Source organism: Colius striatus, chromosome 1 (genome assembly GCF_028858725.1).
Source record: "Colius striatus isolate bColStr4 chromosome 1, bColStr4.1.hap1, whole genome shotgun sequence".
NCBI lineage: Eukaryota > Metazoa > Chordata > Aves > Coliiformes > Coliidae > Colius > Colius striatus.
This window is the reverse complement of record NC_084759.1, coordinates 144,099,381-144,122,636: the sequence shown is the minus strand read 5'-3', so window position 1 is coordinate 144,122,636 and position 23,256 is coordinate 144,099,381. Positions and strand designations below refer to the sequence as shown.

General features: G+C 37.6%; 1 protein-coding gene across 9 annotated transcripts in view; it reads right to left on the bottom strand.

Annotated features, from left to right (window-relative positions):
• The window catches only part of LOC104560303 (protein bicaudal D homolog 1), a 304,772-nt gene that overhangs the window by 30,252 nt on the left and 251,264 nt on the right, over positions 1-23,256 (bottom strand). For 7 of the 9 annotated variants that reach the window (XM_062010546.1, XM_062010536.1, XM_062010555.1 and 4 more), the window contains 2 exons: positions 9,707-9,871; positions 2,061-2,241 (listed from right to left, as the gene is read on the bottom strand). In XM_062010546.1, coding sequence (XP_061866530.1) covers positions 2,061-2,241; positions 9,707-9,871 — 346 coding nt within the window. Of the gene's footprint in view, positions 1-2,060; positions 2,242-9,706; positions 9,872-21,813; positions 21,953-23,256 lie in introns of those variants that run through there. The other 2 variants (XM_062010624.1, XM_062010653.1) reach the window with 2 other exon arrangements.

Here is a 23,256-nt window from a genome sequence, read left to right as displayed (position 1 = left end):
ATAGCAATAATCACTAGAACCAAAATAAAATCTATACATTTTTGGCTGAAGTACATTTAACAAGCCATATTCAGCTTGCAAAATGATACTATGACTGTCCTTTTAACATACTGTTCCTTGTATGGATCAATACTGTTTTGGAAAGATGAAGGCTGCTTCTAAACTGTATTCTTACTCCTTATTTACAGGACAGTTAGCATAAGTAGTGTAAACATACTCTGAACTTTCCTATACAGAACTCAAAAATAATTTACACTAGCTTTGTTTTATTCAATCAAGTAACAACAAAAAAAGTTACACTTTTCCATTAGCTCTGTAAAGATTATGCTTCTCATAAAAAAATAAACAATTCCAAGACAGAATTTATTTACATTTTTCAATGGCATGCACACAGTAAACAGGTTCAATTGACTTTTTGCTGTGCCTACCTATTTGTGGGCTGTTCAGACTAATGAAAATAAGTTATCATAATTGACAATCATAGTTTGCACGTCACGAACACGCTACCTAGTCATGTGAAGACCAGTAATTACGAGTGAAGTTCACCTTCACGGAAGACATTTTGAGAGTCATGCTTATTTAAAAAACAGGAATTGCTTCCACAGTCACAGCACAATATTTCAGAACTTGGTATGCCAATTATGGAAATTTCATATGAGCAGAGATCATAAAGTTGAGGAGAATCCAATTACTGGACAGACATTATTTTGTGATTTAATAAATGATGTTGGCCAAAAAGCAACTCACCTTTCCCTAGTCCCAAAACAAAGCATTTCTATTTTTTAAAGTTGGTAAATAACAAAGTTTTCCTTACTTTCCTTATAGCTTCCTTTAATTGCATGACACTGAAAAAGTTCCTTTTCAATGCAGCAGGCCTATCTAGGAGAGTGTTGTAGAGCACACTGGTGTAGGGCATAACGAACTTGAAGAGTTTTCTTTCAAAAAGGATAAAACTGTTTTTGTAAGGACACTACACTGTTAAAAAGGCTTTGGCAAAGTTTTAGAGGAAGATTGGGAAATGAAGTGGTAACAGGACTACAGATCTGTGCTATTCTCAAGATCTCCAGTCATCACAGAATGCCTAATGAGAGAAGTTTCTTGCAGATGAAGCTCTGACATGATTTCTGTTCCACTAGACAAATGTACTTTTGGAATGCTCAACTGCTTCTGCATAAAAGACCAATTTCCCCTATCTGGAGAGAAAGTTATTTCAATGAGTCTTAATATTCTGGCTCCCCAGAAGCACATGTTCTGTCGTACATTATCCATTCATTCCTGTAGTGGGCATCCCTTCATAACGTCAGTAATCTGAGGAAACACAATAAAGCCACATTCAAAGCTTGTAATGCTCAACTTTCACTGAATTGTTTCTTGAGTCCTTTCTCTGTCATGGGCTTTCTAGAAGGTGGCTCTCTATAAAGAGCAGATATATTCAGAACTTCTGTTTCAGAGCTTATAATGCTTGTAATGTACACCTAGATACAAAAGTAAGACTATTTTGTGAAACCAGAGTTCACTGTGGCTCATGTTTCTCAAAGTTCTAAATGATTCCTGTAAAAGGCAGTATCAAAAGTTTACAGAATGTATGCCATTTCAGTAGAAATAACTCATATAGTCCATCCTCTGCACATGAATTATCTTAAGCGGTTAAGACAGTATAAAAGAAAATGAGGATTTCAGGGTTTTCCTTATAAAAGCATTGTTTTCTTTTCCGGAAATACAAAAGTATTTAAGAATAGCTCCATCGTTTCATTCTAAACTCAGAACTTATTTCACATTGCTGCTATTTTCCAGGATGTTTTAAAAATGCTACAAGTTTGTTTCTTTGTATTTTAAAGAAAAATTAAGATTAATGTCTTAAGAAAAAGCACACTTCGCAAAGGCCAAATATACAACTGTCTTACACTGTTTCTAAACACATACAAATTTTGCCATCAACTGCTCAAGCAGGGATGGGTTTGAGCACTACTGCAGTGGTACCAATGTTCTTCCTCTCAGATTCAAATTCCAACAAGCCACATACACTAGAGTTACAAACCAACTCAAATTCTATTACATACCTGCCTCCCTCAAAACGATTGATGAGATCTGACACTTTACTGGACCTCTCCTTTGTGACACTAGAAACGGGGATGGGTGTCTCTTCCTCCATTCTTGGTTTCTGATTTGATAAAGCTTTACGTGTAGGAGTTTGGTATGTAGCAGGTGACACCTTCTGTAGATGAATTGGCTTTGGAGGCACTGCAAACAAAAGAAACAGTTCATGACAAATTTGTTGTTTTTGTTGTTAACTCCTAGAACATATATGAGGTTTTTGCATAAAAACTTGGTACCGCAACAAAAAAGAGATGCTCTTGGCTTTACTTAACCTTAAAGTTGCTTTATGCACACAGGGACTGCATCTAGTTTTTTTATGCACCGGCTGGTATCAGGCTTCTTGCTCTATTTCTTGGATAAAAGTCAAACCACACGCTAGTTTAACCATGTAAAAAAAAAAAAAAAAAATTAGAGGGTTTTCTTGTTTATTCATTTTTAAAGTGTAGTTTAGCAAACCCATGTGGCCTTCAGAAATTCAGGTTTTATCATAAAAAAAAAAATTAGGCATCAAAGGATCTAGCTGTGCTGTGAAGCTCAGGAGAGGTTTAAATCACTGCCCCAAAATTCTGGTGCTCTCATTCTTTACCGTCTCCCTCACAACATCAGTAATAGTCAGTGGAAAAGGTATTCGCCTTCAGCTTGGAGCTTCCTTTGCCCACTGAACATTTGTCTTTTCATACTGCTACAACTGGTCACTTGAAAATGTTTGGGTGGGTTTTTTTTCTTGCTTTTTCTCCATCCCTATTGTAAGTCCTTCTAATTAGATCATTAATGGTCACCCACTGTTTAATACAGCAGTGAATCAGTGAGTAAGAACACAAAAGACAAGGTGACACATAAAGCAACTAAAGTCAAAAGTCCTGGGGATCTTTAAATGAATTGTCATCCCTTTAAGCAACTATGAAGCATCTGTGCACAGTGAACGCACTTCACAGACAGGACCCAAACAGGCCCCACTGTCAGAGCAAAGCACCTCTGTCTCCATCAAAAAGAGAGACTAAATGGAAGAGACCTTAATTCCCAAGAACACAGCTCTGCTCATTCCCACACACACTCTCAAAGCATTGTGGGGAGAAGTGAAAGCATTTGACATGAAATTGAAAACTAAGGACTGTGTCTGCCCTTCATTAAAAGTCAAGCAGAAATTGGCAGGAATAGGCCGTGGGCTGTCAGTGGAACCATCAGCCCCAGGGGCTCAGCCATCGCTCTGTGTGCACCACTCTGGTGTCACAGGCACCAGCTCCCCAGTAACCACCACAGACTGCTAGGGAGCAAACATGAAGGGAAGGAAGACATGAATTGGCATTAGAAACCACGTGTAACTCTCAGTAGAAAAATAAACACTAGTACAGGACACAGGATGGATGTAAAAAAGCCATCTTCCTTGCATTTCTGCGTCTTGATCAGTTTACTGACCTACTCTGGAAAACCTGTGTGCCACAGGAATTAGTTTAAATCTCATCAACTGATATTTGAAAAAGTTGAAAAAATTCTTGGAAATATACTATCACAGACTGCAATAAACTTGAAGAGTGACTTGGTTAAGAGTGATTTTCCATCTCTACCTTACATTAAATTTATAGAAGGTAATATTAATCTATACTTCCAATAACCTAATTGTATATTTAAGGGCGATTGTTGTGATCCCTCCAGTCTGAAAAGTAACACAAGGGACTCTATGAAGAAATGAATGCACCACAAAAAGCTTTAGACTTCAAGCATATCCACCACAAATGCTGATAAATGAAATAATCTGAGGGAGAAAGAAGAGAAATATTGTAGATAAGATGCTTTTATTGTGTATACACGTGTCTTTGATTCTTTCAAGCTTTATTTACTTTTACTATGACAAACAAAAAGCAAGTTTAGGGAAGGATGTAGCACAGAAAGGACAACTTTAAATACTGCAATTTTCAAACAATTACAATGAAATCCTGAAACAAGCAAAATATTAAATTACATGTAACTACTCAAGCACCTGTAGCAACTGAAGCCCCTCTTAAGGAGCCACACACATTTGCTCAGCTGCAGCTGCAGCATGATGCAGCAGCTTTCCCTACATTCTCTCCTCAGGAAGTTAGGAGAAGGTCTGGCAGAATGAGGCCAACAACCGTCAGATAATTGTCCAAGCTTTGAATAGCTTGGCTGCACTGACAAAGGCGATGGGACAGCTGAATAAGACGACAAAAGTGGGCTAGGGAAAAGCAGGACACGTAATCGAGCGTGGGCACCGCCATTCCCTTGGGGAAGAGGCGGAAGGGGAAGCGGACACTGAGTGGATTCACTGACCAGCACTATGCTACTTTGTAGAAATAGTTCTTGCTCTTGCAATGGATTTTGTATAACTCGTGGGCCTGTGAATTCTCTTATTAAATGGACTCATACATCTCTTCAATTCTTCTGTACATCTCATAAAATGTTAATATCCTCACAGGAATATATTAAAACTACTAAACTTGAGGGAATTAATGTCTACCAATAAAGCTGAAGGAATTAGTTGGAAGCTATTTTTATACTGGATCCATTGGGACAAAAATCAAATTCTAGGACATTCTGTGGAGGTGTCACACTCTTTTGCAGCTACTAGTGAAAAAAAACCACTTAGCAGCATTTCAGTAGGGCAAGTAGAACCTGTGGTCAAACTGGACAATCCCACTATATTGAAAATCCTTTTATGTCTTCAGAGAAGAATCTCAAACCAAATGGCCACCCCAATTCACTAGTGCAAGATATTTTCCTCTTTGTTTTCTACTACCACTTAACAGACATTTCCCCTCATCAGCTGCTGCTGTCGGTACTCTAAGTTTTAGAAATAGAACAAAGGGAAAAGGACAGTCACGAGATGAAAAGAATCAGTAGAGTATGAAAACCCACAAACCTTCCTTTAAGGTCAACCTTGTTAACAAGGATTATGGTGTTTTGTTTTAATCAGATTATTTTTCAATGTGTACACAGCAAGGATCTTAGAGCACCCAAAAAAAAGAGAAAATACTAGCTCATTGTAATACCCTGCATAATACAGAGCTCTGTTTGAGTCTATAAATACTCTTGTGTCAATGCTGTAGAATTTTGAGCTCATTAGGAGATATGAACTGCATATTCTGCCCAGAGAAAACCTCTTAGATTACTCAGGTAATTGTTACTGTATAGCACTAGCCAAAATACCCAACCAAAACTCAAGTTGCAGTGCCTAGTTGTGCACTCAACTTCGTACATACACATAAGGAAATGGGAAGTAATGGTACCAATGGCTCAAAAGGTGCAATCACCTTCACTGACTCCAAAGAACATTAGCAAAGATTGAATATCTCTTTTTTCTCTTATAAAGTATAAAGTATTCTATCTCCCTTTACACTTTTAACTCTGGCCAGTTAAAAGGGCTGCTACACTTTGATTCAATGAAAATGCACAGCTAAATTTTTTTGGGGGTAAGTAAATACAGTTCTCCTAGCTGATTCATCCCTTCAGCATCTCCTTGCATGCTCTATCACCTTCTGGAAGATCTAATGAGTACAATTGAATAGATTCCAAAGATTTACACTTGTGAGAATGGCACAAAATAACTAGTAACACATTCTCAGTATAATGAAACACAAAATAATCTCCTCTCTAGGATGTACATTTTCACATTTTTATATCACATCTGAACAAGTATCTTGCAACAATACATTTAGAGAGAAGACCAATAATAATCAGATGGTCCCTCATTTGTCTTCTTCCTGGAGATGATGTTTGGGATTTAGCAGTTTTGCTGATAGAAGAGACATTGCTACAGGTTTTGTAAAGCATAACTGTGATTGGGGAAGTCTAGCTGGAAACAGGTCTCTGTTTTAGTTCAATTCACCTTTAATTGTACAAGTTTAATTTGCCAGAGAAGTAGTCTACATCCCAGATCTTTCAGAGATCATTCAGCTTGTCTTGTCCCAGGCCACTGAAGCCCTTCAAAGCCACAGACTATACTACTATTAACTGAGAAAGGAGGACAGGATTGATGCTACTCAGCCATCTAAGACTTCTGAAGTCTATGTACTGAATGCTTTGTGTCCACACAACTTCACAGTAGCACAAACCAGGACATCTTCTAGGTGGAAAATCATATCCAACCCAAACAAAAATGACTCTTCAGTTTCAGCAGGAGATCCACAAGTACTCCCAAGCACTCATTAGAAAAATTTAAATGAGCAATGATACACAGTCTTGAACTGACAAGACACTGCACTGCTTTAAAGAAGTGTTGACACTTCAACATATTTTCCATTCCCCAATTAAACTGCTTGGTACAGACAACAGTTTCATCACCCAGTAATTAGTCATTGGGCATCATATAGAACTCATGCAAGAGGCTCAAAGAACAGGGAATAGAAGAAACTAGAAAAATCTGGTCAATTTGTATATGTCACTCTACATGCATTCTGCTATTGCTAGGTTCAGACTGTTGCCCAAATATTTGTTAAGTCGGGGCAAATTTCAAATCTTCTAATAATTTGCTTCATCTCTCATGCATCGTGCTTGCCTTAGAAAAAAAATACTTCTGAGTTCCATTTCCACTGAATACCTCCAGCCTAGAAGTAGTCCACTTGGTCACAGAATGCACTGCATTGATGCAAAGGCGAAGCACTGTGTTTCACAGACAGTGCTGACTGCAGCTGCATCTTTCTGCAGTCCTGATTTCTTTGCTCAACTCCCTCATCAGCCTTCAGGCAGTTTTAGGTTTTGTTGCAAATTTGCAAAGACTTTAACGAATCAAACTGTACCCAACACAGAAATCTGTCATAGAAACTGCTAAATTGTAGATGGAAAGAATTATTAGACAACAAAAATTGCTCTTTTACTGTCAGTGTATCAGAGAGATAGTTTGATTTCTCCTTGAAAAGCCGGGGGGAAAAAAATGAAAAGAAATAATTTTATATTGGATTCTGTGCAGAATTTTATTTACTTGATCTAGATACCCTGAGTGATCTGTCTCCAAATAGTCAAACTGCTCGGAGACCAAGTAGAGACAAAATAGGATCAGAATCCAGGATTCACTTCAAGTGCAAGATTTTGGATAGTCTTCCTCTATATTTAAGTTCTATTTCTTTTATCAAAGCTAAGTTCACTAAAAGTTGCTGTACTCCAGATGATGATATTTTTGCAGTTAGTTCATCAACAAACAAATACAGTGGTATTACAATTCAGGACCATCATCTTGTTCCCTTGCATTAAGAAAGGACACTTGAGATTTGCAACAACTGTTTAGAAAAACATCTCCTGTTACTATAAACCAAAAGCATATCCTTATTGAAAAAGTTGTTAAAAAAATTCCACTAAAATTAGCAACTGCATTTAGGCCAATGAACTAGAGAAATTTAATTTGCTTGGATCACTTTGATTCCCAAATACTTATTTATGGTGTTCTGTTTTGCTTCAATTAAATAAAAAGGCCCCAAAGATATATTATACAACTTTTATATGATGCACATATTTAACAGAAATGAAGAAATACATAGGTCCATGAACAAAGTAGACTCAAATTACTATTTACAACTGTATTATTCAATATAATATACACAGCTGCATATTTTAGACTACAACAGTATTCCTGGCTATGCAACATTTTGGAGCAAGTACAAGAAATGTTTAGGAAAGAGCAACAACAGCTGCATAACTACTTTAATGAATGAGGTCCAATAACATCCAACTCCAAATCTATTTATCAGCTAAAATGTATAATAAGTGGTGTGGCGTTTGTTTTTGAAAAGCTTATAATCTTTCTATTGATTGCCCATTTCTCTTTATCCATTAACAGACTTCCAATTTGTTTGTTTGTTTTTCAGAAGAACACGTATTCTCTGGTTAACTTTGTTTCAGAGAATAGGAAGTTGCTTGAGAGAGTTCAACGCAGGGCCACAAAGATGATGGAGTGGAGCATCTCCGTTATGATAAAAGGCTGAGGGAGCTGTGGCTCTTTAGCTTGGAGAAGAGGAGACTCATTAACATTTACAAATATGTAAAGGGTGGGTGTCAGGTGGATGGCACCAGGCTGTTCTCAATGATGGCCAATGATAGAACAAGGGGCAATGGGTACAAGCTGGAAAATAAGAGGTTCCAAAGAAATATAAGGAGGAATTTCTTCACTGTTAGGGTGATGAGGCACTAGAACAGGCTGCCCAAATGGGTTGTGGAGTCTCCTCTGGAGACATTCAAAACCCATTTGGATGAGTTTCTGTGTGACCTATTCTAGGTGGTCCCGCTCCGGCAGGGGGGGTTGGACTAGATGATCTTTCAAGGTCCCTTCCTACCCTTAAGATTCTGTGATTCTGTGAATGCATTTTGGAGACATAAGAATTAGTGCAGAAAGGCTATTCAGATAAGTAATGTTTACATATGACTGAAAAACACCTTAGTTTAATGGATAATAGTGGCACAAATCCTATAAAGACTAGAAATACCAAAAATACAGCTTTATTTTGCCCTAATTATCCCTAAATAAATAGAACTTTCTTGCTGCCTCAATGAATTCCACTCCTATCACTCATCTTAACTCTAAGGTGAAGTCAGGATTAATGTAAAATTCTTTAATATGTTGATATAGATTCTTAAATTCACTACATCATGAGTCTATGTGATTTTGATGTGATCTAGTTCTCTATAAGTAATTCCAGTCTGTCAAACCAGCACTGTGTCTGAGTAGGATTGAGATATCAGTCTTCTAAACTCAATCTTTTTAAAAACTTTTGATTTAAATGAAGTTCCTATTGCATGTCACTGTTAGAAAACATCTGCCACATTTGCTTTGAATCCAACATTTCCAGAACATATGAGTATTTGTTTTGATCAGCCTCAGGAGAATCACCAGTAATACTGAGAAGAAGATTACATGAAAATATGGTTTGAGGTTTAGATCACAGAATCTTAAGGTTGGAAGACCATCTAGTCCAACCCTCCTACCAGAGCAAGGCCTCCTTAGAGATATAAAGTCAACAAAGATTGAATAAAGATTGACCTATTTATCTTCTAAAAGTAAAGACACTGTTTACAGACAGAAAGGGGGAAAATCTACTTGTACTTTACAGATATTGGTCAGCTTTTACTGCACAAACAAGAAGTTTCCATTATTCCATATTCCATAGGCTCCTGTAGCTCCTCCTGAGTTCTGCTAGAACCCCAATGGCCTTGGATATCCTCCTTCACCACTCACCCCTGGCTTGCTAAACAAATACACTAATCCTTTTGAAAAACAAGCCCTGGCAAAAGTTAAATACAAACAAGAGTCTTGCACACATTCTCCCTTCTCTCACTAGCCACTTCTCGGGCAGAAATCAAATTTCATATTTACTGCTGAGCAGTAAGTGCAAAATAAATTACTAGACATTTGAGATAAAACTGTAGAGAGACCTACATGCTTGTAACATGTAAGCCCGGCTTTCCTTCAGAGAACTTTTCTCGGCAAATTACCATCAGAAATTCCATATTCATAAAGCATTTACAGAACATTTGTATTTCAACATTAAGCTTCTACCCCACTGTTTTTAATCTGTATAAATACATTTCCTTCAAGGTGCTCTATTTCTCCTGAAGTATGAGATGATGAACAATTTCCCTAACAAAAATATTTGAGAGTACTTACCTTGTGGCTTTGGATTTGAAGCTGAAAGTGGGGACTGTTTGACTGGGACACTTCCATTTATTCCCTGAGCTGCTTCATTGTGCACACTCTGCTCAGCTAGCCTCGTTGTGGCACTTGCTGTACAAGATCTAGACAATATTAACGACTTTGGACAGATGCTGCTGCCTAAAAAGCAAATACATACAAAAAAAAAATCAAGTTAGAAACAGGATTAAGATATAATGACTACAAACACATTTATTAAGCGATAACACCTCTCTACAGAGAAAATTAGAATACTCATCTTCTCTTTAAGAGTCTCATCCTAAGAACATGCTTTGCCTTTTGCTGAAATTTGTTACAGTTTTTAAACCTTGAAGAGCTGTAGGTAAAGAGAGACTTCCACCATAAGTAGCCTAAGCTTTTCTATAGAAAGATTACAATCCCTAAAAGACTTCTTCCTATCTGCATTGCTAATGTGCTTGTTCAACAGAAGAACAGAAAAAACAGCCTTTTTGTTCAGCCGTTGTATTTCTGTATTCAAAGTTTTCACAAAATGCCATATACTAAAAAGGTTTTCTATTACAGAAGGTAGCATCCAAAAATCAACTAAATATATTGCAACTTTTTTGTAGGAATGGGCTCTTACCATAAATATTTTTTTTAAAAATAAAAGCAAAGCACAGAGTCAGTTGACTCTTCTATTTCTATATGAGAATTTCCATCAAAATGTTGACCAAGACAGTGCTGGAGTTAGAATAGGAACATATATTACACACACAACATTATCACTTAGGCCTGTTTAAGGTTATCATTCCTGATCACTTTAAGTCCAGACAAATGAAGAGCTCCTGCTGAGAACAGGGCAGCTCTGTGGTCTGACATTCCTTCTCCCTCCCCACCACCATCTGCTCCAGCTTCTGCTTCTGGCTACTGCTTCCTCTACACTAGCATCAGCACTTGTTCAACCATATAGTGAGATGGAGCAACAGAAACGATGCAGTTGAAAGCTGGATATTTTTACATCAATTTGACCTCACAGCTACCCCAACACTACCGCTGGCACAAGGGGACAGGCCAAAATATGGCTCGAAGAGGGCAAGACAGCTCCTCTCAGCAGCAGCCCTTATTTAGACTGACCTGAAGCAACAATTTAAATGCACCCCAGTCCCTGAAACAGATATTCAGAGTTGCATTCTATTTGATTTACACACACACTCTCACAACCTTAATGTAAAGTCCAGCAAAACCGGGAAGAGTTGAAAATAAACCTCTATTCCAAAAAAAAAAAAGTTATCTGCCTTAGGAACTGATTTTGTTGTCAACATTGTGTGCTCCCCATCAAATTGGCAAATATTAGTTGTATTCAGTGCTCAAAAGCCATCTTGTGAAGCTTATCCACTCTAATACAGAACCATAATCCAAGCAAAAGAAAAGCTTGCTTCTCTGTAATGGGATCTTTTGCAACTGCTTATAGAAAACAAAGGCTCCAAGAGGCATTCTGACCCAAGATGTGCTCTGGTTTCACATGCATAGCAATCCAGCACATGGCAGATGCAGGGAAACAGAACATCTTCAAATCCATTACTGTTGTAGAAGCCATAACAAAATTATTCATCCTGTCTGGAAGCTGTATTTACTGGAGATGAACATGCTACAGACAATCTATATTTCAAATCTAGTAATGTCATTAATTATGTCACATCCTCAAGACATGTATTGAAGAGTAATATAGTCACATCAAGATGAACAGCTTTCTTCACATGTAAAGCTGGACTGGAAAAAGGTAATGGAAATCTAGCCATGCCATACTTCTATATAGAACTGAGTAGTCAAATTCTCTGGATAAAAAGCATCCTTTAACATTCCCAGAAATCTGAGCCCTGTTTTCTAACCAGTGAACGATATTATATTCCAGGTGATGTGAACAAGAAAACTGTGTCAGAAACACAGGAACTTTCACCAGACTTGTATGTGGTGTATTACACAAGTGTTTTATAACAAAAGCCCCTAAACACATAGTTTTCAGCACATTACAAAAATACTCCACAGTCAGCAGCATGCATTTCAGTGGGGCTGCTCAATTCTGTCCATTTAAGTAAGCAGTAATACAGTCTACCTTCTAAAAATACAGTTGTCCTGCAAGTACAACAAAAAATTAGACAAGCTGCAAAACCTTGAAGCTTTTACTGGGATGAAGTAGATTCTCACTGTGATGACACACTTCTGTATTCCAGCTATTCCTATACATCCTAATAGTCAAGAAATCTTAGCTTACATCAGAAATGCAATGCACAACGAAATACTACCACTCAGTTACTGTGTTGACTAGTACATGATTAATTCCACCTCTTAAAAATGAGGATGATTAAATTCACTGCAGAGGAGAGAAAAGTGGGGAAAGATTTAAAGAGTTTTAAATGGGGGCAAGTAAGAATGTGAGAAAGGAAATAAATAACAGAAAGAAAAAGAAACATGGCAAATTTGATAAGCACTTAATTATTTTGCTTATCATGTGCAGGGAAATGAGAAACTAGAATGCTTGCAAACATGCTTGCATCTTCAAGAATGTTTGAAGCTAGGCGACATTATCTATTTTTTTCAGAGCATTCTAATTAGAAACAATTTGGAACCATGAACATTTAGACAAACACAATCAGCCACCTTGAAATACTGGGCACGTGAAAAAAAAAAGGCTTTTTTATATTTACAAAAGGTTAAGCTAATGTTTTAGTATCAGGTAAGCCCTCCATCAGGCCTCAGGAAGACAATCTCAACACCATGAGGTTTACTGTTATATTTATTTTCAGTCTTGCTTATAGAACATAGTGCATCTATACTGTTCCAGTACTAATTCTCACTGCTATTGTGATCTCACTCTTGATCAAACATCCTGAATAAATGTGGCATTTCTGGATATAACTGAAGTAAATGGGAAAAATAAGTCTCAAAATTACTTCTCTGAAAGTTATACACCTATGTATACCTACAGTGTTAAGCCCCAAGAATGTCTGCCACAATGCTTGTGGTCAAGATGTTCTACTGATCTTTTCATGTAAGATCATTGTAAAGCTTGACCCTTCCTCCACACCTCTGGACATACATGGAGGCCCAGATAACAGTCCATCTACCAAAGCATTGCTAATCATACCTTCTCCTGATCAGTTCAGAAGAGTGTTAAGTAGCACTGACACTACAAGAGACTAATTTAACCCATCCACTTCCTCCAAAAACACTACAGGAGCTGTAGCAAGGCTAGAACAAGAGTAAACAGGTTCCTGAGGACAAACAAGATGGCAGAAAGCATCCTCTCACCCAATAGATTTGTTGAGACATGAGGAGGAAACTAGTAAACCTGGTCATGGATTTTGCCCACAGTTGTGCTCAAACTTGGTTTCAAAACAAAGTTTCTCATCTCTTGATACTTAATCTTCACAGGTTTGTCCGGTTTCTGAAAGGAACCAGTACGTACTAAGAAGCTTCTATTGCCAATGCATACCCAATCACATTTTAAGAATAACGGGACTAAATCCAAAGTATCTGAAAGTTCAGAGTATGAAGGAGAAGAGTAGGAAATCCAGAGGTCCAAGTTTCACTCATGAAAAAAAAGATCTACTTCTCCCCAAATCCTGTTAAATGGTACCCTCTCAAGTTAACTACAAATCTGTGTTTTGACATAACTTCACCTCTCCCTCATCACAGTGGTGACAGAGTTGTGAATGCTTTGCAGCTGCAGAATACTGCAAACACTTAGTACTGATCATCTGTTCTGTGCAGGTGAGCTCTAAAGGTTAAACATCAGGCCAGCCGTTATTGTAGTGAGGTACTGCTGAAGTACCGCCAACAGTTGATAAGCCAATGTTGTAAAAAAGGAAAAAAAATCCAAACTTGCTGAAGTCAGGAGAGCTGCCTTACTGAAGAAATTAATTTTCTTTTTGAAAGAAGGTGCTGGCAAAAAAAAAAAAAAAAAAAAAGGCAAATATCAAAGACTTTAGAATGATATTTGAAAAGTAGAATCTATCAAGCCTTAGGCCACAGATCACATTCTAGTAAAGGATTAATTCAGATACATAGTCTGTCAGAATTTAAAAATGTAGGGTTTTTTTTTTTCTTGCAATACTATTCTTCACAAGTAAAAATACTCTTGAGCTCAACAAAAGGCAGATCACTTTTAGGGAATAATGGAGATGCAAAACATGCAGAGCTATTATTTCTCACTGGATTGGAACATTCCCAGAACTACCAAACAAATATTATCCTCCCTTTCATAGTATTTATTGCATGAAATAAATCTTGAACTACATATGGTAAGTATAAAATATATTTATCAAAAAAGCATATTGATACTGTTCTTCTAGTTCAATGACCCCTATGAATGCACTTGCAACATCTGACAACAAAGTTCAACAGATGAAACAATACTGAACTTAAAACTGGCAGGTCAAAGGCTTGCTGTGAACTAGAAAACATTCAACTTCTTAATAGACATGCTACTTTCCATAATAAAATGGATGTTTCTAAGCCATGGTATGCATGCCACCGAGTATGTGAACCACTTCCAACAGCACACAGAGCAGTAAACACAGAAGGAGAAGTGAAACAAACTTCACAAAGTTTAACTGTGAAAAAAAATACACACAAAAAATACTTTAAGAGGAAAAACAACTTTGACTTTTGAAATAGTTTCATTTCTAATAAACTAAAGGTGGTTATGGAGCACAGCACCAGTGATAGAACCTAATTCAAAGCAGATATGTGTCCACTACTTGCGTGCTTTAAGACAAGACATTAATGCACTGGTTTGGTTTGTGGGTATTCAAGAGAACCCTGAGTTCTGTTGTCTTTCCTACACTTTGTCAAGCTTTACAGTTGCTCTGGTTGGAATAAACCATGCCATTTTCCCACTGTAACTTTCATTTTTACATTGAAATAAAGCTTACATTAACTGCTACTAAAGAGCTAGTTTGCCAAGTTACCAGCTATTGGTGACACCACATTTAAACAGGTTACCTGCTTCAAGATTATAAAGTCTGAGCTTTATCGGGAAGCCTGAAATATTAACAAAATAAGATTTATCAATAATCTCTTATCTCAGTCCCAGTATACCATATAAAGTAAAAGACTGAAAGGTGAATGTCACGTTCACTACAAATGTCCTGCCAACACTGGCTACAGAAGGCAGAATTGGTGTGCCTTAGTCTATTGTCCTGTCTGGCTGCAATCTTTGCTCTTTTGTCTCTGATCTATATATTCATTTCCATGCAGGCAGATCTGCACAACTTCTATGAGTCTTACTAAAATAAGTCAGTAACTAACGGGATTGTCTTTCAACATTTGTCTACATTTCAGATTGAAGTAAAATACAGTATGTGTTATATTATTGTGCCAAATGGCCCCTTCCCCAGATTAAGCCCCAAAATTACTTCCTTGGAAGTAATTAAATATGGTTTCCCCATGCAACATGCACTGATTACAGCACCTTCCTTATCAGAGAAAGGACACTCTGGAGTCAGCAATATGGAGACACAATGTAAGAAAATTAAATATAAAGCAGGTAGAAAAAAAAAACACCTTCAAAATGTGGTTTGTCTGAAGACAAAATATGCAATAGTATCCTTTTACATATAGAGACTTTTCACAGCTTGTTTTTCATAACATAATGTCAATATCTTTTTCAGCAGTTTTGGACAATATTTTCTCTTGCTTTTTATTAAGCCTATTTTCAAGACTTAAAGATGACCAGAGTTCCTGACACTGCAAACTATGTACCATGAGCTTCACATAGTTAAGAATTACAAGGTTACCACAAAAAAATTTTAAAAACCACAACCAAACCTTCCAAAAACAACCAAGAAAGAAAACAGGTGCAGTAATTAGCAGCAGCTTCATGTCACAGGAGAGTCCTGACTACATGCGTCAGCCTCTTTCCCTGTCATGATCATGGGAACATTGGTGAGTCCCTTATCCAAATGTTGCTTCCTTTTCTCCCCATCTCATAAGGTCTTTATAGCTTCCTACGTGTTTGACAAAGGAAGAGACTAAGTTTTGTGTGGCTTTCCTGAGTTTTGACTCCTCCTGAATAACTGCATTAACAGCCATTTTGATTATGAACCTAAGCACGAGGAGAGATGAACAGTGTGCACCTCCATCAAGATTTCCTTCAGACTATTTTTCCCTTTTATTTTTGTGTGGACAGCTGCACAACATAAGTGATGTCCCTCAACTATTGTTTTACTTAACACTGGTTTTTTTCCCACTAAGATTTTAATTGACACTAGTATATTTTTCACAGATAGTAATTATAATTTTCTAAATGTCCTGAGCTTCTATTTGCTAAATAAGAGACCTGATTTGTACACACAGACTCCCTGATCACAGAAGAATCACTTTTCTAAGCAAAGGTTGTGGCACTTTGCCTTATATGCTTCTTTCACTTGAGTTGTCAAATCTTATGGTAAATTATTTTCTTCCTGTTACCATACAAAAGATAAACAGTATGACATCATGCTGGGCAGAACAGTCCAACTTCACAGCCAGGAGAGCATCTGTACTACTGGGAGCACATGAAGGAAAAAAGCAGCTGATTGTATCTTATACAAGCCATTGCAATGACAAGAGGATATATTAACATATGCAAACTAGGCAAGAGCAGTCAATGTCTGACAACGACAAAAAGATCTTTCCTTATACAGCTGAAAAGGCATTACAAAATAAGTGTGTTTACATTTTTAGACAAACACTAACAGTTTTTTTAAAAAAAAACGGTAGATTTCATTTACCCATAAATTCCACAACATGCTCAGTATGTACTGCCTCAGAGGTTTTCTCTAAACAGTCAGTCACTGACATTTTCATCTTCTACTCTGCCCAGTTACCTGTGGAATTATTTCATATCCATCTCAACTCAACTTAGAGCTATTTTAGAAAATAGCCATATGTTCTGAGACATGAAATCAGCTACTTCTGTTGATAAAATAGCTAAGAGAAAGTATTTTTTAGAAAAAAGATGCTAAGAGAAAATTTTAAAATCCAGCCAAACAAACAAAAAAAACAAACAAAAAACAAAACCACAGACCTAAAGGGGAAAAAGTATAATCTAATTGCAGATAGTTGAAACTATAACTGATGACTATTCTCAGAAGAGCTTAAGTTGTATAAATGTGCACATTGGTAGCATTCAAGTAATTTCAAGACATAAATGCATAATATAATATATCCAAAATGCAGAACAGTCAACGGTCCAAACAGAAGTCAAATATTCAATGCAAGCAAATAAAATTATCTCTGATAAATGGAAACTGCTTTCCACATCCAACAACTGAGGCAGTGTGTCCAGCCATCAACTGACAAACTGAAGCTGATGCAGCAGCCCACTGTCATGGACACGAGTTGTTCCACCCACTCCCCTCCTGCATCCTCCAGCTGCCTGCTACCATAACTTCATGTGCATCAGTGTTGGCATGCATTTAGCCCCAGACACACGAACACAGAAAGGTACAGGTTGGAAAGGACCTCTAGAGATCATCTAGTCCAAAAATATGCAGTCTAGGAAAGTTAAGCCATTGAAAATTTAATTCTACCCAAGGAATGAAGCAGCCAGTTACATACAGTCGCTCACCTTAGATGCACTGGAGCTTGGGCAATGATGCAAATTTATCGATGGGGAAAGGAAGACAAGATTCTTTTTCCAGAAGCAAGTAGCCACTAGATGATGATAATTACTTTGAATCGCATTTCAACAGGGTTGGAGCAAACAATGGGGAAGCAAGGGGGAGGAACTAATAAAAAAGCTATTATCTAAAAACGTGTGGCTTGAAGTGTAATGTGCCCTAATTAAAGAACAGGCTGCAAAGTATTAACTGCATCACAACAGGCTACCAGGCATTACTTTCTGTTATGAGAAAGGTGACAAGTAACTATAAAATTACAAGCTTGAGCAGGAGCAAAGTGTGGCCAGAGAGAGCGAGACAGTTACTGGTCCCTCAGAACAGCAACAGCCTAGCAGAGCAGCTGTGTAGCACTTGGGCTGCTCTGTGTCCAAGGCCTTTCCTCCCCCAAGGCAGGGGCAGGCTGCCCGCTGTCAGGCTCCCCAAGCACTTCAGTCTCCCTGCCAAGTCATTAACAACCATCATCCACGAAACACTGAAAAACAAGCAGCTCCCTGGGAATGCTCACTGCACCAAAAAAGAAATATAAAGAACCCAAAGCTGGACACCTCTCAAGAATTTGAGTACTTCCTGCTTTTGACCTGGTTGCACAAAAAAAAAAAGAAAGAAAGAAAGAGTAGTTACAAAAAACCTGGTTTAAGTACATTTAGGGATTTCCTGTGAAATCACACAAGGGCCTTCCTTGTCCAGTCCATTTAAAGTCTATCATAACTATGCCAGCTTTTACATTGTCTCTTGTCTATAAGGAACAAGAAAGAGATCATCATTTCAGACTAACTCATCAGTTCATAGTCATCGTCATGGAAGGAAGTCAAATACAAGTTGCCTGAAATCCATATGGGGAAAAAAAATCCCCTTAGCCCTAAATTGGCAGGGTCAACCACTGATCACTGTCCAGAGGCTTCACCCCACACAGACAGAACATCAGTATAGTTGCCTCTTGCATACAGATTGAAACAGCTTTACATTTTATGCTATCAACTGGCCAAGAAATAAAAGTTCAGAACTATTCTACTGTTTAGTCCTCTTTCCTCTCAAGACCTCATTTAGATTATTTACTCTTTTTTTTTAAAAAAAGGAACTGTATGATGAATTTTAAATGTCACTTCACTAAAATTGTTAACTTTGAGGGCTAAAACATTTTTTATGCAGACTCGGATGAATATTTCCAACACTTTAGAAAAACCTTAATAGTCACATGAATATCTTTGAATGTGAAAATGGATAGGAAATGCTTTTTTTAAAAATGCAATGTAAAAATACATTAAACCCAACCATACTTCAGGAAGAGAAATAAATTCATAATAGCTCAAGTTTTGTCACAATGAAACTGAAGGATGTGTAACTTTTCATTTTGCAAACATTTTGGAAACAAAATTGTTTGAAAGCCCCAGGACAGACCAGGAAAAGGCTGCTCAAATCCAAACCACAGCTATCCCAGACAAAATGAGACAGCACCCCCTCAAGAGAAGGAAGGTTTATCCCCTCCATCCCTCCACATCTCCGTAGCTCCCTCTGCTCACTTCTTACCAGCTCTAATTGGGTTTCTCTCTACACCAGTGCAACCCCCTGTAACTATCAGACAAGTAAACGCTGGTTTTATCACAGGAGTTTTGTGCTGTGTAACGGAACTGGCTCATAGACAAGACCAAAAGCCTGTGAAAGTCCCAAAGAGGGACTGGGCAGCCTTTTGGCAGCAATTTTCCACTGGGTCACTTAAGATGTTCACAGAACTGCAGCCCAATAAAATTTTGCTGATTGCCATGCAATATTTACTGTTTAACTTAGAGTTTCGGTTTTTGGCAAAGAAGAAATAACATCAAAATATTTATTAAAAACAAATAAACAAAAAAGTTTTCCAAAACAGATAGGAAATGAAAATCTATTAAATTACTCTTAAAAACATAACACTTGTTTAAAGCTAAACATTTAACTTCTTTTATAACACAAGGTTTGGCAATACTCCAATCCCTCTCCACCTTGCATGGATTAATCCAGCTGCTGTTTCCTCTTCTTTTTTAGTGACAAATTATGATTGTTAGGGCCTTTTCACAAGAAAGCCAGAGCAGTCACAATGTACTAAATATTTTACGGCAATCTGAAGGGAAGACTATTTCCTCACTACTTATCCTTATTAAGGTCATGCATTGCCTGTCAAGCTGTGAGTAACACACAGGCACTAAATTCCCAAACTCTTAAAGGTATTTAATCCTTTTGATTTATAGTAATTACAAACCCAGAACAGGGAGGGGAGACATGGAGAAGAGCAGCATTCCATAATCATTTTCAATTTTTAATAAAAACTCAGCAAATTCACTGAGTTTAGAGTACTGACCTAAACCATTAGACTGTTTGTTTATATAGCAACTGCCACATTGAAGACTAACATAGGACTAGCAGTGTTGCCGTCACAAAGCACAGCATAATGATAGTACTAATGAAGACATCTAAGTCTCTGTTGACTTCTAGGTCACAGTATCATTGAGCCTTTTAAGATGACATTGCTCAAAACCAGTTTCCCCTCGCTATAGTGAATACTACTACCATACTACTACAAAAAAGGCTTAAAAAACAAAACTTCAGGAAAGCTATGTTCCACATATTTTCCTTTTTTGTTGTGGGTCTTTAGTACTTGGAACAAACTGCTTTGATCAGTCACCTGGACATACTCTCAAACGCACATTGTCCTCTCACCCAGTCCCAGCAGTCAGTACTGGATGTATTTCTCTGTTTTGGACTGGTGGCAGACAGTGTTTCAGCAAGTAATTCACTACTTCTCCAAGATACTATTTAAGAATGTTGAAGAATAATTGTTCACTCTATTTCAAACCCACACAGACTGGAACAACTTGCTGTCCCTTTTTCTGCTCATACTCTCTATATTTGTAGGTCTCCTAAACCATTTTGAGGAAGTGATGTTGGGCAGTATCTATATGCTATTCCACAGGCCTGTAGAAGCTCACTCCATCTTAACCCTGTAGCCAGGTATTCGTATCATAGTCCACTCTTCCAATAACTGCTTTCATGCAACTTCTAGGCATGGTCTCGGAAATACACCACCGGGAAGACTCTATGATAGTATAATTTATGTCACCTTAGAACTCACACAAATACATTTGTACCTCACAGACCTTATGTTTAAAAACAAATCAAAGACCACAGCTTCAGCAATACATTTGGTATTCAGATTGCCGCTGTTACATATAAGTATATTGTAGGCCTCTACAAACTGAAATCATAGAATCATTTCAGCTCAAAGAGACCTTTAAGATCATCAGGTCCAGCCTTCATCCTAGCCCTATCAGCCATGAGACCAAATAATGCAAAGTAAGCAAAATGGCAAGAGGGAAGATGAGCTGTAATACCGAGAATAGTAGTTATGGCATCACATTGAGCTTCCTGAAAATACATAAGGGTTTAATCTTACTTTTACAGGAAAAGACTATGCATTACATATCCTAGAAAACAACTCTTAAGGAGTCAACAAGAATGATTCTAAGCAAGTATTCTTTGTAGCTAAGGAAAAATCAGATGTCCATGAGTACTGAAATCATGAGAGCTGAGGAAGAGCTATTTGCATGCATCTAGCTCCAAGCTTCTCCAGTAAATCTCTCAAACTCACTCAGCTAGTGACTCCTTTCACTCCATTTAGTCTCAGAGGGCTTTCCAGAGGGAGATCAGCCTTCTGAACCCAAACCTTCCACAAATCTGTTTCATCAATCTCTGTGGAAAACTTAATTCAGAATATTTACTACCTTATATTAAGCTGTTAGGGTTGGGCAAGCTGTTTAATTGAACTTAACCTAAGTAAAACAGTATTTTCAATAGTATTCTAAAAAAAAATAAATAAATCAGTTACAAGCATATTTAAAATGGAAAAATTCAAACCTTTCATTTGTGCAAGAAAATAACACATTTCTTAATTATGGCAGTCAATTCTGTACATTACATGTAACAATCAGCTAAACAGATTATTGCAACACTATATGTGAAGAACTGAGTATAGATCAGTGTACACTTTCTTCTTAAACCAGTGAGAGATATCATTCTTAGAGCCAATGCTTACTTATAGAAGTGTACTATAGAAACCTTGCAGCTACAAGCATTGCTCAATGAATCTGGCAAATAAGCCAGGAACAGAAATTGCTTATAAACATCACAGAACTGATTTGCTTTTAAGAAAGTCTCAAGCTGGTGAAAGGAACAGCAAAATGAGCCAAAAGTAGCAGAGTGTGGCAGATGTGTCAGACAGGCAGCTCAAGAGACTGCAAGCTCATTTACTGAGAACAGAAGGAAAAAGCCACCAGAGCATTCCAGCTGTATTGCATCACAAGGCAGCTGGACGTTCACCGGTTTATTTGCTTCAAATCAGAAAGTTTAACTCTTGGTGTCTCTGAACACAAACATGCCCCAAGTCTTGAAGAGATCAAGGTTTAAGAGAAGCATCCCGTTCAGTCTTACCTGGTTCAGAAGACATTGTTTATAAATATAATCCGGTACCACTGCACGAGGTATTGATTTCGCAATGGTAGCAACCCTGTGACAGGCTCACATATATCCTATTTACAAAACCCATAAGCTGCCAGAAAGTACCTCTCACCAGATGTTCAGTATATGCTGACAGTTTACATGCTGTCTTTCAACTACACTACGCTCCTCCTCTTTGAAGGCAAGCCTGTTTTGAGAGGAAAAACGTAAGCGCTCAAATCAGTCCGCTTAGAGAAGAGAGTGAAGCCTGTTCACCATTAAAGAGGAAAAACAAAGAAATCAGCTTATGTAACCTGCAAGCTGCTGGAGAACGGAGGAGGAGGAGGGACTTCTGTAAGTTGTTTTGTCTAATGCCTCAGCTTCTACAAAAGTTTTGTCAGTATTAGTTGCATTGCTCTGAAATTAAAGCAGTATCAAGGTTAAAGGACAAGTTAGTACATTTCCTTGGTTGGTATTTTGCTCTCCCTTCATACTGCATGATACTCATTTCTAATAACTTTTTTCATTGCATAATTTGTATTTAAATTTATATCTAGAATGAAGTAAGTACAACACAAGGCACCAGAGCAGTGACCAAAGCAGTCTCCATCACAGAATTGCCATGAACATATATGAGCTTAACAGGCATAGATTATCATTAACTAGAATAATTTTAAATGGCATAAACTAGATATTGCTTTCCAGGGTAGAATACAAAGACATTAGAGTGAATTCTGAACTGTGAAAATGCTCATTTTTAAAAAAGGAAAGGATTAACTGAAAGAAATAACTGCGAGTAACTTTACTGTTCACAGCACCATGTGATCCCCAGTTGGCACACTTTCATCTCAGCAGGAGAAAAAAACCTGGGATTTAAATCCAGCCCTGTCAGTTTGGATAATATGAATCAGAATATAGCAGCCAGCAGTCATTCACTGCAACTGAGGTCATCTTCAACCACTGCATTAGTCCAAACCACAACTCCCTACAGCCTGTTCCACCATCAGCCACTCGTAATCCTCACATTCAAGGCTATGTAGAAGCAAAGCATTGCAGAGCTGCTTTGAAGGACAAGTACCAAGGGTTACAGGGAAACACACTTGCAAAACAATCCATTGTTGAGAGTATCTGTTTTTCACTGAGGAGACAGTCCTTTGGCATAAGGAGCTAATTATTTCCTTTTTATTGCAGATGTTGAACAAGGGAGGTATTGCTAAAAACAGTAAAAAAAAACCCAGCTATTTTCCTCCAGTTATTTCAACACTTTGGTACATTTTTGTTCTTCAGATGAGCAGATGCGAGTTCCACGCATATGGATTTGAAATCTAAACGGAATGCATTTTTTAGCACTTTGACCAAGATTCGCATGTGTTGTTTTTGTTTTCAGCATTTATTTTTAAACTGCTGGACTGGGAAGTTGTATTTCCCCTTCCTTGA